The sequence below is a fragment of the Rutidosis leptorrhynchoides genome, chromosome 6 (genome assembly GCF_046630445.1).
Source record: "Rutidosis leptorrhynchoides isolate AG116_Rl617_1_P2 chromosome 6, CSIRO_AGI_Rlap_v1, whole genome shotgun sequence".
NCBI lineage: Eukaryota > Viridiplantae > Streptophyta > Magnoliopsida > Asterales > Asteraceae > Rutidosis > Rutidosis leptorrhynchoides.
In genome coordinates, this window is record NC_092338.1 from 1,022,909 (window position 1) to 1,039,570 (window position 16,662).

General features: G+C 33.9%; 1 protein-coding gene across 2 annotated transcripts; it reads right to left on the bottom strand.

The window, feature by feature from the left end:
- Positions 1–9,244: 9,244 nt before the first annotated feature.
- Positions 9,245–15,284, bottom strand: LOC139851857 (probable protein S-acyltransferase 23). 2 transcript variants are annotated; one of them, XM_071841037.1, is made up of 13 exons: positions 14,924–15,284; positions 14,318–14,458; positions 14,100–14,212; positions 13,152–13,231; positions 12,561–12,724; positions 12,052–12,190; positions 11,621–11,720; positions 11,457–11,514; positions 10,947–11,030; positions 10,486–10,584; positions 10,090–10,168; positions 9,837–9,985; positions 9,245–9,600 (listed from the first exon to the last, which is right to left on the bottom strand). In XM_071841037.1, the coding sequence occupies exons 1-13, from the start codon at positions 15,155–15,157 to the stop codon at positions 9,433–9,435; spliced, it is 1,608 nt and encodes a 535-aa protein (XP_071697138.1). In that variant the 5' UTR covers positions 15,158–15,284; the 3' UTR covers positions 9,245–9,432. The 2 variants fall into 2 exon arrangements, with proteins under 2 accessions (XP_071697138.1, XP_071697139.1); XM_071841038.1 differs by lacking the exon at positions 12,052–12,190 and having other exon boundaries at positions 11,621–11,703.
- Between the last annotated feature and the right edge of the window lie 1,378 nt (positions 15,285–16,662).

Below are 16,662 nucleotides of genomic sequence, written 5' to 3' on the forward strand. Positions count from 1 at the left end.
GCGTTAACGGGCAATTTAATTTGGCACAAAATTCTCTACTCATATAACTTCTATCGGCACCCGAATCAAATAAAACATAAGCAGGTGTATTGTTTATTTGTTGATAAGAAACGTACCCGTAACAAGCTCCGGGTCTTCCTGTGCTTTCTCCCTATTAATGTTGAAGGCTCTCCCACGGCCTTGCCTATTTCCATTCCAGCACTGGTTTATGGTATGGCCCGATTTTCCACATCCATAGCAAACAACGCCGTTATTATTTGTTCCGGCATTATTTGCTCCTTTATTTCTATTTGGTCCGTAGACTTCACACTTTGCCGCAATATGGCCATTCCTGTTGCACCTTGGGCATATAGTTTTTTGCTTTTTGTTGTCGTTGTTGTTGTTGTTGTTGTTGTTATTGTTGTTAGGGTTATTGTTGTTGAGACGGTTGTTGTTGTTATTGTTAGGATTGGGGTTGTTGTTGTTGTAGTTTTGGTTACGGTTATTGTTGCGATTACTGTTGTTGTTGGGGTGGTTGCGATTGTTGTTGTAGTTGTTGTTTCGATTGTTGTTGTTGGACTGGTGACCCTGATCACTGCTTTCCTCCCACTTTCTCTTTCCCTGTTTCATTATGGCCTTCTCGGCCGCCTCTTTCTTTATCCTTCCTGTAATTTGGCCTATCAATTTGTGGGCTATACGACTCACTTTCTGCATTGTTGCAGGGTCGTTAGCACCTACATGCTCTTGGATTCGTTCCGGCAACCCTTTTATGAACGCTTCAATTTTTGCCTCTTCATCCTCAAATACTCTAGGACACATTAAAACCAGTTCATTGAAACGTCGCTCGTAGGTAATGACGTCTAACCCTTGGGTTGTCAGTGCTTTAAGCTCTTCCTTGAGCTTGTTAATTTCAGTTCTGGGACGGTACTCTTCCTTCATCATGTGCTTGAAGGCGGACCATGGAAGTACGTAGGCGGTATTCTGTCCTACGTAATCCATGTAGATATTCCACCATGTCAAAGCAGTACACCTGAAAGTATGTGTGGCATACTTAACTTTATCCTCTTCTGCGCAGTTGCTGATTGCAAATACGGCTTCAACCTTCTCTGTCCACCGCTTTAGTCCAACGGGTCCTTCGGTTCCTTCAAACTCATTGGGTTTGCAGGCCATAAAAGCTTTGTAGGAACATCCTACCCGGTTGCCATTATTTCCTCCACTGCTGGAATCCGATTGGTTATTGTTGTTCATTGCATTCATCACTGCAGCCATATTTGCAGCGAAAGCTTGAAGTTCTTCTGTGTTCAATTGTTGTTGTCTAGTAGCTGGAGGAGCCATTTCCTTCAAAAATAGCCGACTGAGTTAATCATATAGAATTTTAGAAGTAGCCAAAAAGTATTTTGTAGCTTAATATGAACTTATTATTGTAAAAGCCTTTTCTTCATATTAGCGTTTTATAACTATAATAATGTTCATACTTAGCAGCTAACACACAAATTAACTACTAAAATTCTAATATGAAAAACTATGGTAAGTTATTACGTTACTACGTAATAATAAATTGTAATAATATTAATAAACCTTCCATGCTTATTCTTATTATTATACAATCATAAGGAAAATTACATTGCGGATTTTCTTACAAACTTAAACACACAATATAATACATATTATACAATGCATGGAATATATGGTAGTCGTCGATAGTTTAAGAATGACGAGGTTTCTTAGATGTTGACGTTGTTTCTTTCTTAGTCAAACATCTGGATCTTCGTTTGGATAGTTCTTTTTCCAATTCCTCCCAATTGGTTCTTTCGACTAATTGCTTAGGAACAAAACCACCAGTCGTTATACGAGCGGTCATTTTGTAAACTGCTTTCTTTTTTTTTCTTTTTTTTTAAAAGCAAACTCACACACCCACCTCATACTAACACGAATATATTCACCACGAAATATCCTAAGCAGGACCCGAACCCTCAACCTCAAGGTTGTAAGGGTACCTCGATACCGCCAAGCCATTGGCTCTTTGGTTGTAAACTGCTTTCTTAGATGGTTCTTGTGGATGGTCACAAACATTTTGGGTCATAATAGGTTCATCGGGTTTGGGATTGGGTATAACAGCCAAAGATTTTCCCAAATCACGTTGTGGTTCAGTAATTTCCACAACTTCTTCAGGATCCTCTTTTTCGGGTTCCTCCTCTGGATCTTCTTCCGGATCCTCTTCCGGAACCTCTTCTAGCAATTGTGAATCTTCTCAATTTTCCCAAAAATTTTCCTCTTTAATGGTAGTACCAAAAGTTAACTTTTTCGTTGGTTAATAAGTCGTATGCTTTGACTCAACATCCGAATCACTTGATAAGTAAATGAAATCTGAATCACTAGAGATGCTTATATGATCGGATGAAGTCATCTATCATATAATAGCAAGCACGTTAAGAGAATGATATATCTTATAATATTTATATGTTAATAATCTTATGTTTCCAATAATTATATTAAGCAATCATTTTTAAAACAATTACGGTCGAAGTCCAGACTCATTAATGCATCAAAAATCAGTTAGACACACTAATGAAAAATTTTCTGATTCTCTAAGACCAACGCTCTGATACCAACTGAAATGCCCCGTTCATATTAATTATAAATGTTTCATATTAATTGATTTCTTTGCGAGGTTTTGACCTCTATATGAGACGTTTTCAAAGCTTGCATTCATTTTAAAATAACATAACCTTTATTATTGAATAAAGGTTTAAAAGCATAAGTTTTGATTGTCGATCAAAGACAATCTCTTCAAAATACATGTATTTTACACACACCATTACATACTTGTCAACAATATATTACAAATACAATTCCCGAATGCAAGTTTATTTATTTAGAAAAACATGATGACTCCAAATCTTGACGTTGAGTAAACATGCAACAACGGAAGCTTTCTAATAATCACCTGAGAATAAACATGCTTAAAAAGTCAACAAAATTATTGGTGAGTCATAGGTTTAGTTTCTATATAATAATCATAACATTTAATAAGCCACAAGATTTCATTTAATTAAATGCGCAGGATCATTACAACTGCAAAAATCATTCATACGATGAGTCACCTGGTAACCGACCTTAACATAGAGCGCTTAAGATATCTGGCATCATACATTCCACTATTCAAATGTATGACAAGAACCCTTCGAAGTACTAAAGCATTTCCACTATTCAAAAATGGGGGTGGTTGGTGCCCGTAGATCTACCTTTAGGATTCGCGTCAATTAGTGTTTTTCACTAATTCTTAGGTTACCAAGCATAATAATAATAATAAGTACAGATATCCGGTATAACAAAACAATCGTAGAATGTAGTTTCATGAACTTGTGCTTATTTTGTAAAACATTTATAAATTTGCATGTATTCTCATCCCAAAATAATTTAGATAGTAAAAATGGGACTATAACTCACTTGTGATGATTTCCGAATAGATGGTAATAAGACTTGGCCTTTGACAAATTCACGAACCTAATAATAATATTCTTGTGTCAAGATATATATATAATTAATATTCCATACTTATGATACTTGTGATAATTTTAATTGTCCATTGTTAGTAGTCCAATGTTCGTAGTCAAATAGTCCGATAGTCCAACAGTATAAATATATATATAAATATAAATGCGTATATTGTGTTAGAATTTACTAACACTATAATATATTGTCTTAATATAATAAGACACATAATATGTATATTGTCTGAAGCAATCCGCGACCCATTGTATACATGTCTCAGGCTCGATCACAACTCAAAGTATATATATTATGTTGGAATCCACTTCGACCCACAGCTAACTCGAGATTACTGCCAATGGTGTCTTATAGTTCGTTCCAATAATATATATAGAAGAAGTCAAAATGATATGTCAAAACTTTGTATACGAATCCACCGTGATCAAGTCATATATATATGGTGCCTTACGATCTTTATTAAGACTATAATATATTGTCGTAGAACTTAATCACGACTATTATAAATTGTATTTCTATAAGTTCGGGAACAAGACATGTATAAATACATGTAGGATACAAGGTAGGTTAGCTAGGATAAGGTTAGCATCCATTTTTATTAATCAAAACCGTAGCTAAAAACAAACAAAAATATCCAATTTTGTTTTACCCATAATTTCTTCGTTACAAATCCGTTTTGAGTGATTCGACTTGCCATAGTTTTGTATCGAACCGTTATTTATTAATCTAAACAGAAAAAGTATATGTTTATAATCAAAAATACAGCTTAGGTGTCAAATACAAGAAGATAGTCATATCTTGATGACTCTTTTGAAAAATATACTTCCAATTAGAGTTTAACCATGGATTTTGAATATATTTCATATCCATATAAAATAAGATTTTTCACCAAAAGAAATCTTTTAATTCAAAGTTTAAGATAGGTTTTTAAAATCAAACCCAAAACAGCACCCGATGATCTATGACGGCGTATGTTCAGTTTTAAGGTATTCTTCGTGTTTACAAGTTTTATATCCTTATGTTAGCTTGACATACTGTCATAATACATGTGTTGAAGTATTTTAAAAGTCAAGTTAGAAGGATTAAGTTTGTTTGTGAACAAGTTTAGAATTAATCTAAACTATGTTCTTGTTGTTGTAAGTTATAAACTCATAATAAGATAGCTATATGGATATGAATCGAAAAAGATTATGAATAAGGTACCTACCTCAAATTAAATGAACAAAGTTGCTGATAAAATAAGATGATAATCTTGTGATCAAAGATATCCTTGATGGCTTGTAATCCTTGAAGTAGAATCATAGAATGAACAAAAGTTCGAATAAGATCTCTATCTTGAATTAAGATAGTTATAAGTATATGAATTGAACCAAAGCTTATATATGATTCTTACCTTGATAAAGAGGAGTAGATAAGTTAACAAAGTGTTCTTGAAGCTAGTTTATGATCAAAGTGAATGAAGATTTTCTAGTACTTGAAGTATGTGTGTTTAAAGAGTGTTTAAAGAGTAAGAAATGGAGAGAATACTTGGAAAACTTTCGCTGACTCACTTGCAGGCCGTAAGCAAGAATCAAAGGATTCTCAGCTTCCCATGAGTAATCGTATTGAGGTAATTATCAGGGGCAGATGTATCGAGATTAACCTCCCTGAATCGACGAGCAATCACAATCTTGTTTTCATTTTTAACAAAGATCGTCTATCCTGGTCTTTGGTCGAAGTGAATAAGATCCGGTTTGAAGATGCCGGCGGTGAGGTTTTGAAAAGATCATATGGCACCTCCAGTAATCTACTGTCCCCTTCTGAAATTACCAAAGTGTCTTGCGTAGGGGAAAAAGATACATCAAGTGTGAATGGGAATTATGATGGGAATTTCGATACATGTGATGAAGGCTTAAACGAAAAAGCTGTGGATGATCCATCTAATTGGGAGTCTGCAGATGTTGCATAGGGTATTGAAGAAGGTGAAATCATCTCAGATTCATCCGATGATGCTCCGAGTACGGTCATACCGAAAATCATCTCAGATGATGATCAGATGTCGGGTGAAAATCTAAGGTCGAAAGGTTCTTTTTCCGATGTGAATTCCACAGACAGTTGCGTTGGTATCGAAGGATGTGTTCCCAATGACAGCTGCGTAGATGTCGAGGTTTCTGTTCCCACGCGTGTTGATAAGGTTTTGTTGGTGGATCCTATGAAAATTCAAATTTTTGATGGTCCAGGTTATAACTCATGTATTGGGCCTGATTACTCTAATGTATCCAATGAACCTGAGTCGGGCTTTGACTCCTCAATTGGTCTGGGCTCTGGTTCTGTTGGTGATGATTGTGATATGGGTGATCCTAACATAACCAAAAATGATTGCGTTGTTTTGTCTGACGTGATCCCTAAATCTACTTCTACCGCGGTAGCTCGCTTTCGAATTAAAGAGAGAAAAATCCATCCTTTAATTAAAAGTCTTTTCATTAAACATGTTTGGGGCCGGAGAAACATGAAACGTAGCCGACGTCGTGAAAACTTTCGCTGGCATGAAAGATATTTTATCGAGAATGTGATGAATAATTCGGATGAGGACGACGATGAATGTGCTTGTTGCTCATGTCGCTCCTCCTGCGCGTCCTCGGATTCGGAAACATAATTTCAGCATCTAGTCGCGGTGTGTTCGAGCTACGTGGTTCCTTTTTTGGGTTTTTTTGTTTGATGTGCATTTTTAAAATCGTGTGTTGGGATGTGGTCTCGGGTTTTTTTGTTGGTTGTGTGTTCTTAATTGTGTGTTAGGTAGTGGTCTCGTGTCTTGTCTAGCTCCTTGCTAGTTTTATATCGTGTTCTTTTATTTATTAATAATACTTACTTGCCTTTAAAAAAAATATCAATTAAAGTTAAAATATCTTGTATTTAATAGTTAAATACAATGTAAGTAAATAAATAGATAAATTGGAGTAATTTTTTTTTAGGTAGTAATAAATTTTAACGTATATGTGGGTCCATATTTATTTTCGTCTAGGACCTTTAAATTGTTGAGACGGCTCTGCGATTACGTTAGTATTGATACTCACCAAATGTATAATGCAATTATAATTAAAAAAAATCATTTATCACCGACAACATTTGTATCGAAAGTATTACTATCAAAAGCATTGTATACGATAACGTTAGTATTGCACACACTTTATATAATGTATGATAAGTTGATAACATGAGTATGAGGTATTGAAAACATTAGTATCGTAAACGTTAGTATTGAATACAATTACAATACAACAATTTTTTTTATAAGCAACAATTTATATTATTAATGAAACCATTTACAATAGAATCCACACATACATGAAAGAATGAACTCGACCTAAACATCCTACTCGACCTAAGCATCCTACAATTACAATACAACAATCAATTGTTCTCATTCAATGTCGCAAAGTTTCTTGAACATAGAGTGATACGTTTATGAGCTCGTCCGTTAAAATAAGTATCGTAAATGTCAAAAAAGTTGATATACTTTAAATTTATTTAAATAACATATTTTATAATTTTATTTAAAGTTTATTCATTTATTTTCTCTACATTTCACACACACATTTGTGTTATAGAGTATAATTTATGCTCAAATATAATCTTATGTATTATGGTGCAGATCTTGTTTACTATTTTTTATGTGTATACCTGATAATAGCTGATAATAATATTGTCAGGTTAAATATTTAAGTAATTGTATTGTACTTAGAATATGATTAAACAATATTAACTTTTATATTTATATTATTTTATTTATTTATTTAATTCAAAATATCATTTTATTTTATATTTGTTAACGCTACATGCAAAGTTCAATTGCTCCCGTTACTTTCATTTTTATTTATATTTATATTATTTTATATATTCAATTTAATATTTAAAGTAACTGTATTTTATTAGAATATGAATAGTTTCCTTATATTAGAAAATCTATTAAATAGATGGGAAGAACAATAAAATGACAGGTGATAAGAATAAAGGAAGACTTGACACGTCAGCATAATGGTACGTGTTTTATATAATGTATAGAATAAGAATAAAGGAAGACTTGACACGTCGGTCATCATCAAGAAGAAACACTTTTTTGGGGAGAAGTAATTTTTTTTTTGTTTTTTTTTTTGTAATTTTTTTTAAACATTGAGATCACATAAAAATATGAACATTTAAAAAGACACTTTATGACGAATGTTATTATTTTGACGGAAAATCGCTCGAAAAAAAATAAATGATATTATTTTGACGAAAAATCGCTCGAAAAAAATAAATGATAACATTCATCATGAGTAATAACATTCATTGCAATGAATGTTATCATTTATTTCTTCGAGCGTTTTCTCACCAAAATAATAACATTTATCACAAAGTGTCTTTTTTAAATATTCATATTTTCATGTGATCTTAATGCTTGAAAAAAAATAAAAAAAAAGGGAAAAGAAAAATTACTTCTCCTCAAAAAAGTGCTCCCCTCTTGATTAAAACATTATATATATATATATATATATATATATATATATATATATATATATATATATATATATATATATGTATGTATGTATGTATGTATGTATGTATGTATGTATGTATGTATGTATGTATGTATGTCTGTGTGTGATATATATTATATGATACTCTGTATTAGAAAAAATAAAACTGTCACACGGTACTTGCTGCTGGTAAAAGCGTGTTTAGTTTTGTTTGAATTTTGCCTTTCACACTTCACGGTTAAATGTAGGGTTGTTGTAAACGAGCCGAGCAGAGCCCGACCTTGGTAGTGCTCGAGCTCGACTCGTTTGATTGTCAGAAAGCTCGAGTTCAAGCTCGGCTCGAATCGAGCCTTTATTTTTAAGCTCGAGTTCGTTAATTCACACGCTTAAGCTCGTTACAAAGCGTGTTATTCATAAATCACAAAATTATTTACAACTAATTTCAATACTCAAAAATGAAACAAAAGATCGTAAGCAACATATTATCTTTTCTTGTATATTATGAATCAACTACACAACCACCCAGACTTACCTGAGTGGCTAACCAAGTTGTCCAATCAATTTCAGAGATTCAAGAAAGCTCACTGGAAATTCATATCGGAAACTCAAGTTCAAAGGTTCAAGAAGACACCGGAAAGTCAAACCGGTAACTCATATCTTAAAGTCAAGCTGAAAGGTTCAAAAAGCTCACTGGAAAGTCAAACCGAAAACTCATATCGAAAAGTCAAGTTCAAAGGTTCAGGAAAACTTACCGGAAAGTCAAACCGAAAACTCATATCTTAATGATAAGATGAAAGGTTCAAGAAAACTCACCAGAAGGTTAAACCGGAAACTCATCAGAAACTATCATAAAGTCAAGTTCAAAGATTCAAGAAAGCTCGTCGGAAAGTCAAACCGGAAACTCGTAGCGAAAAGTCAAGTTCAAATGTTCAAGACTTTTCACCGAAAAGTCAAACCGAAAACTTAGTTGTTATTAACTTTAATATTTAACGTTGAATTTTTGATATGTTGTTTAATTAAATCGTTATTATTTGTCCCTGCGATGGTAGCTTAGTGATTAGGAGACATGTAGCATAAAGCAGAAGTCATGGGCATAATCTCATGTTCCTCTAATCATGTGTTACCCGATTTTCCTCTCATGGGGTCGTGAAACCAGTTGGTGTGTGGCTGCTAGAAGGTCTGTATAACCTTTTTAAATTGTCAGGATTTTAACTGATATTTTTTGAAGAAAAAAAAATTCGTCGAGGATTAACTGAGAAATTAATACTAGTATAAATTTCTGGGTTCATAAACTAGGGACTAAATTAGTGTACAACTGACACTGCAGGCCGGAGTACCTTTAATGTCCATTTCCGTACATTTTTCTAATAAGGTTGTAAATCATCATCCAGGTATAATTGTAGGGTATGTATTTGTGCATGAATGTATGAATTAAAATTTACAACTATTATCTGGCAACCACTTCATTATCATCTGTATACCCTCTGATTAAGAAATCTGAACAATTCTTGAGAACTCCCTGGTTATATGGGTTACGAAACTGCCCATCTGCTCCTTGAAGATACCCATATCGTCTAGCATTTACTGATTCATTGGTCGTTATGTTCCGACAAATCTGTGTTCACAAAAAAAATACCCACAAAACTAATTAAGATCATGAGAAAGAAATAGAACATTTTCGTGTATAATAGGAGGAAAAAGGGATTTATTTATAAAAGGTATATTTAAGACAAGCATCAAAAGACTCGTACGTGTTTCCAAAATACAAACCAAACACACCGTTACAACAGATATTATTATTATAAGATTTAATAAAAAAATAAATAAAAGAATGAATGAATGATCACCTACCTGATACGCTTGTACCGAGATCAAAGTTCCAGCAGCAAGCAAGATAAAGGCATCAATGAAAAGGAAGGCAGCAGCACCAGGATGTTGAAAAACAACATGAAAAATCCAAGATTCTTGGCTCTGTAATGTTGGTACTGAAGTCCACATTCCTAACATTTTAAGAATAATAATAATTATGAATAATAAAAGGCAATAAATAAATAACATCATAAGAACTATAACACATGGCGTCGAGTTATAAGTTTGGAGTTACCATAAATAGCAACCACCCCACTTATCAATGAAGTCACTGTTCCCAAGAATAGAAACACGAAAAAGTCCCATTTGTTCCTCTGCCAAAATAGGAAACCAATTGCAATACATACACACATGTCAGGAGTGAAATTGAGTGTTCAACAAAAAAGAGAGTTTCAACACTAGGGGAGTTCAGTAGATGTCCGTCCACCAACATCAATGAATGAGTTATATATATATTTTGAACTAGTCTTTTTTTATTATGACTATATTCGCACACTACACGTATATGCACATATATTTACATTTACATTTACATTTATGATAAATAAAAGACATAACTAATAGACTTAAATTTTTAATTTTTTAAAAATTGTGTGCATAAGCTGGCAAGAGTTGGTTGGTGAGTTGGTACCTTTCCCACACAATTTGAGATCCAGGGGCAGTGATGGTCAAACTGTTCAACACAGCGTTTACAGGTAGGACAATGTTTGGAACGGACAGGTCTTATTATCTGCAAAGACCGAAAATATGCAAATTCGATTAGATACACTATTTCGTTTGGCACCCATATAACTAACTGAATTCAAAAGAATAGCTAATATGTTACATACGATTATCTATCCTAAGACTAATATTAATCTAATCTATATCATAAAGAGCCATCTAAAAGGTTTTAAGCATTAAATATACAGTTTTGACAAATTTCAAACAGATTGTCATGTTTCCCTTTATAGAAAGAATTTTATAATTTCACAGTCTAATCCGTTAAGAGAGAATATACCCCCCTAATTTTAGGATCTTGCAAGTGTAATTATAAAAAAAAGAAAAATTAAATTACGAATGTAATAAATAAATAGATAGATGTACACGAACCTTGCAAGTAGGACAAAGTTGAGACCAATTTCCAGTCCAATGAGCCGTGTTGATCACATCAATTGTCAAGAAAGGACCCTGTCCCTGTATAATGTCAATAAATAACTCACTTTTTTAGGAGGTCGTGATTAGTCCGAGAAACAGATAAAAGTTTGTGAGAATTTATTTTAATGGGACGGGAATCGAATTTCAGTTGTGATTATTTTTGGGATTTAGCAAAAAGAATTTTTGAAGCAGGCAGGTATGCCTGTTACACCAGAAAAGATTCAGATTCTTGACATTACATGAAAAAGATATTAAAAGTTTAATACAGTTAAATTTATTACACTAGCTAGTTTTAAGAGCACATCCAAGCACCCCTCGAGTCTAGTTAGTACTTGTTTGTATTCAGCATAGCCTCTTCAGATTGTATGTGTGATCAAACAGCAGAAACACATTTTGTTACGGTTATCCAGGCATATTTATGGGCATAACTATCCGCTTAACAAAGTACTTAGGGATAAATAGTACCTCGGCAACAACATTGTCTTTTATCCCTCCTGATGTTTTCACGTAACCAGGGTCTTTACTGCAAATAAATAATAAATAATAAATAATAGATAGATAGATGAAAGTTAGAGGTGGAACAGGTAACGGGTCCAAAATGGGTTGACCAAATAAAGCATAATAGGTACCTGCTACAGCGGATAAACATCAGTAGTGAAGCGACTGAAAGGGACACTGCAGTCCAACCCCAGAGCCCAACAACAGCAGTGACCTTTACAAAGTTAGAAGCTAGCATAGATAAAAGATTCAAATTATGATGATGATGATGATGATGATGATGATGATGATGATGATGATGATGATGATGATGATGATGATGATGATGATGATGATGATGATGATGATGATGATGATGATGATGATGATGATGATGATGATGATGATGATGATGATGATGATGATGATGATGATGATGATGATGATGATGATGATGATGATGATGATGATGATGATGATGATGATGATGATGATGATGATGATGATGAATTATTATTAGTGATTAGCAGAGATGGTGAACTAAATAATACTCAGAAAATAATAACTGAATTGTTTTACTTACCAAAAAGAATAGAATTAATGAAGAGTATCGTGCTGAAAAATACTATGCAAAACAGAATTGGGGCGTAACCTATCTCACTCACTCGGTTGACCAAACCTTTATCTTTCCAACAGTTTTTGTGTGCACGATATGCATTAGACTGCATAAAATAAGATCTGTAATTATTTGCTAAACTTCTAGAATTGTGTTTTGCCAAGAAAAAGACTGAACCATAAATAGTCAACTCCAAACTCCTCTTTCAGTTATCAATGAATGTGCTTGTACACATTGTCCCCGATTAATCCAAAATCCTTTAATTAGTTGGTCAACGCCGGTCAATTGGTCAAAATCATATTTACTTGGTGAATGTCAGGTTTAGAGTCGATAAAAGTCGAATTTAGTCGGTCAAAGTCAGAGTTGGTGAACATTTTAATATGAATTCAGATTAGAGTTTTGGAGTATTAGATGAACAACTGGAACGATTATGGATTATATTAATTAATATATCAGAGAAGAAGATGGATGCATACGAGGATTAAAGAAACATGGTGATGGCCTCGATCTGCAGCAATCTGTGAAGGAGTAAATCCAGCACTATCTTTGACGGTTAATTCCTGTTTGGTCCCTGCATGCACAAGTACCACACAAGCCTCCACATTTCCTCTCAATGCAGCCCAATGCAATGGCGTACAACCTATCAATCAATCAATTAATCAAAGTTATATGATTTATCAAATGAGTAACTAACTAAAGTCACTACTGACAAGCTGGATAACCACAAACGGAGTTTCTATAAGATATATAATTATCATTATTTATTTTTTTTTGGGTAAGGCGAGGAAACCCTCCTATGAACGAGCACATTGACTCCCCCATAGAAGGTAAAACCTCGGGTAATCAAGCCCCCCGAGCGCGAGACCCGGTACCGGGTGAATTGCGCATTATGCGCACCCTCTAGTCACACTCCCTTTTTGAACAATTTGGCATAGCCAGGAATTGAACCCGGGTGGTGTGCTTCATTGGGCAACTCGGTGGCCACTCAGGCAAGCCTATAGTTTTAAGAAAATAACCATCTAAACCATCCCCTAACAATATATTATAAATAAATACCAGACAAGTACCTTCTTTATCTTGTTTTCCTTGGAAGGCATCCCAAAAAAGAAGTAATCTGATTGTATCTGCAAATCCCTTATAAGCAGCCCTGATTGAGACAAGCAAGATATGAACAAAGTGTTATCTAACTCCTCGGATGCTTTGATTACACTTTCATCAATATCATATTCGCAAAAACCATCCCAAGATACCCAACTGGTTGGGGTCCTAACAACTCGGCTGAGACTTTACAGGAAGTAATCAACAATTCGGGATTAACAGGTTTGGACTTTTTATACAATTAAATAGTAATTTTCAAATTATATGTCAATAAAGAAGATAACCATATACACAAACTTTAACATAATTGTCTAGAAACATAAAACATAATAGTTCATTTATTCACAAACTCAAAAATCTAATTCAAAATCATTTTTAAAATGTTGACCCGACTAAATCCGACTTTTACCAACAAATCCAATTTTGACCATTGACCGACGTTGATCGATTAATTAAAAGCATTTTGGAAAATCTGATCAATCAACCTGTTCTTAAAAAAGCAATCATGATTAACCAGGTGTAATCTGCGAGTTTTACAAAAGTGGTTCCAAATATCCTCACAAGAGCTCTCGCGATCAAACCTCACTAGCAGCATAACTAAGTTGGCCAGGGGTCAGAGATGGTCAAGGGAGATAACCCGATTGGTCACGTATATCTAAGTAAAAGTAAACCATAGCCGTTTATCTACTAAAACGCAAATTAAACATCAAGTGTTATGGTGCTTATATTAAGATGCACTTATATTTTTCTTGCCTACACGGCAATTAAGATAAAACAGGCTTATCAACTCAATGCCTACATGGAAACTAGGACACTGGCATCATTTAAAAAAAAATTTACATTACATTAATAGTTTAAAAAACGAGGGTTGGCACACCAAAAAAATTATGATTTAAGAATAATAATTAATAAAGTACCAATGAAGAGGGGTTCTTCCATCATTGTCAGGTACATCAAAATCAGCATGATACTTGACTACTATATAATTCAAAAAAGATGTTTGCCCATACTGAGCTGCAACATGAACTGCCTGCATTGAAGCACAAACTTTAAGATGCTTGTTACTAGCATTAAATATTAATTAATGTACATAATCACATTAAACATTAAACATTAGTTCTAAAACAATATTTACCCGATAACCATTTACATCAGATGCCTCGACACGAGCACCATTCTGCAACAAAACCTCAGCAGCTGCAACTGAGCCCCGAACAGCCGCCCAATGCAATGCTGTCTGCTGCACATTATCAACCGTGTGCACATCCCCACCATGCTAAATCACCAACAAAACAAACTCCGATAAATCATGAAACCATAGTCGCAACTATGCATATCCCCTCTAAAACATATCACAATTCACATCTACTGACATAAAACAATCTCTCCATTAGATTATTGGATCCCACTTTTCCAAAGAAATAGGGTGTTTGGATGTTCACATTGAGATAAAGTATCACCAATCACTTTTTTTAAGATTAAAGAGTAGAGAGCACTATGATGCATTACAAATTTTTTATTTTTTTTTCAATATACACAAATAATAAATAAAATCACTATCCACTCAAGTAATATATCACAATCCAATATTAAAATCAATCCAACGCATTAAAGGGGGCTGAAGAAGACAAAAAGTTGCATTGCAATATACGCAGTGACACGCATACAAACAAGGGATAAAATTAGTAGTACAATATAACGGATCTAAGTAAGAAATAAAGGTGTCAAAAAACAAAAATACCTCAAGAATATAGTGAGCAACATGAGGAAAGTTATTAAGAGAAGCCCATTGAAGTGGATAATAGCCATTACCATCTGGTTGAGATAGAGATACACCATCTTCTTCTACAAACTTTTTTAGTTTCGGTAAATCGCCATAGGCACATGCGCCAAATACATCAAATATTACAATTTCTTCTGCCGGAACTTGTTTTGAAGACTCAGATACAATTTCGATCTCAGATGAACAAGTCATTTTAATGATTTGATTTGATTTGATTTTATTTTGTGGGTAACAAGTTACAGATCGAGACTGGACCGGACTGGACCGGACTGAGTAGTACTACTTCTTTCTCTCAGGTGTATGTAGTGGTTAAAATTGGGGCGTTTTGTTCTGATATTATTTATTGATTATTAAATTATTAATTAATTAATTAATGTAGTACTCCGTATGATATATGAATACGAATACGATGATATGATATGAAGCAATAGAAAGGGTTTATTATGCGGACTTTCCTTCAATATTTCCAGATATTACAATTGCGATTTGGTAAAAAAGAAAATTATCACTTTGTTTAATAGAAAGGGTTTATTATGCGGACTTTCCTTCAATATTTCCAGATATTACAATTGCGATTTGGTAAAAAAGAAAATTATCACTTTGTTTCTGTGTTACTCCGTATTTAGAAGAGAAAGAATAGCCAGTCCAAACAAAGCAAAAAGGAATGTGGGTTCTCATTCTTTTCTTTTGAAAAAAATAAAAAAATAAAATGAAAATGTAAGTTTACTTATTTTTAACGAAAACAAAAAAATTACGTCGTTGGTACTTGTAGTTTAATTACATTATTATAACTAACACCTAAAGTTTTTTTGTGTTGTTGGTACCTAGGTTTTGTGTAACTTACGTGTTTGGTACTCCTGACTAATTGCAGTCAAATTGTAATGGTTAACCCCTCACATGTGCCACGCATGTGAGGGTATGTTCGTCCGTTTACTAATTTTAACTATATAAAATCATACTTTATAAATGAAGATGGCGTTTGATACTCAATCCATTAGATTGTGGAGGTTTAGGTGTTCTTAGCCTCAACTCCCTAAACCTTGCTTTGTTATATAAATGGAGATGACAATTTATAACGGAGTCGGAATTAAGTTGGGCTCGCTTGATAATAGCAATCCATGGTAACAGGAAAGGTCCGTCTATACCATGCAATCGAAATTTTTCAGGAACTTGGGCGGCTATATCCCGATCTATTTGTAACAGCGTACTTTTTACATATACATTTTTTTTAAGATACTCACAGCGGAAGACTAATTAATTTACATATCATATATAAGTACATACTTATATTATTACATAAAATCACAGGTGTTACGTTATTAATACAAGCCATTTAACCATATTGTTTATTACAAAACACATCAGAGTGACACTGTGTCAAACATCTTCGGTTGTCCTGCAAAACCCACCAAAAATTGCTAATACACACCTGCAGGGTGAAACACTGTGGGAGAATTAGCATAACGCTAAGTGAATGGCAATATCTAGGTGGACATCACTACAAGTATCAAGCACAGCTTATAGGCACTGGTCACTAATCACTTAAAGCCATACACAAGAGGACCAGCAACCCATAACTGATCAAGCTGAAATATACTAATAGTCCACACTACTGAGTCACTGGTATAGTCTTCCAGACGTGACGCACTCGTCATTCACACTATACCACTAATCAGTAACACTTGGACTCAATACTA

Excerpts from the sequence above, each read along its gene's own strand:
- LOC139851857 (XM_071841037.1), bottom strand. The coding sequence starts at position 15,157 with ATGACTTGTTCATCTGAGATCGAAATTGTATCTGAGTCTTCAAAACAA. Across the intron at positions 14,459-14,923 it reads TTGCTCACTATATTCTTGAG|CATGGTGGGGATGTGCACAC; the intron begins GTATTTTTGTTT and ends TTGGTGATTTAG. Across the intron at positions 11,515-11,620 it reads ATGTTTATCCGCTGTAGCAG|TAAAGACCCTGGTTACGTGA; the intron begins GTACCTATTATG and ends ATTTATTTGCAG.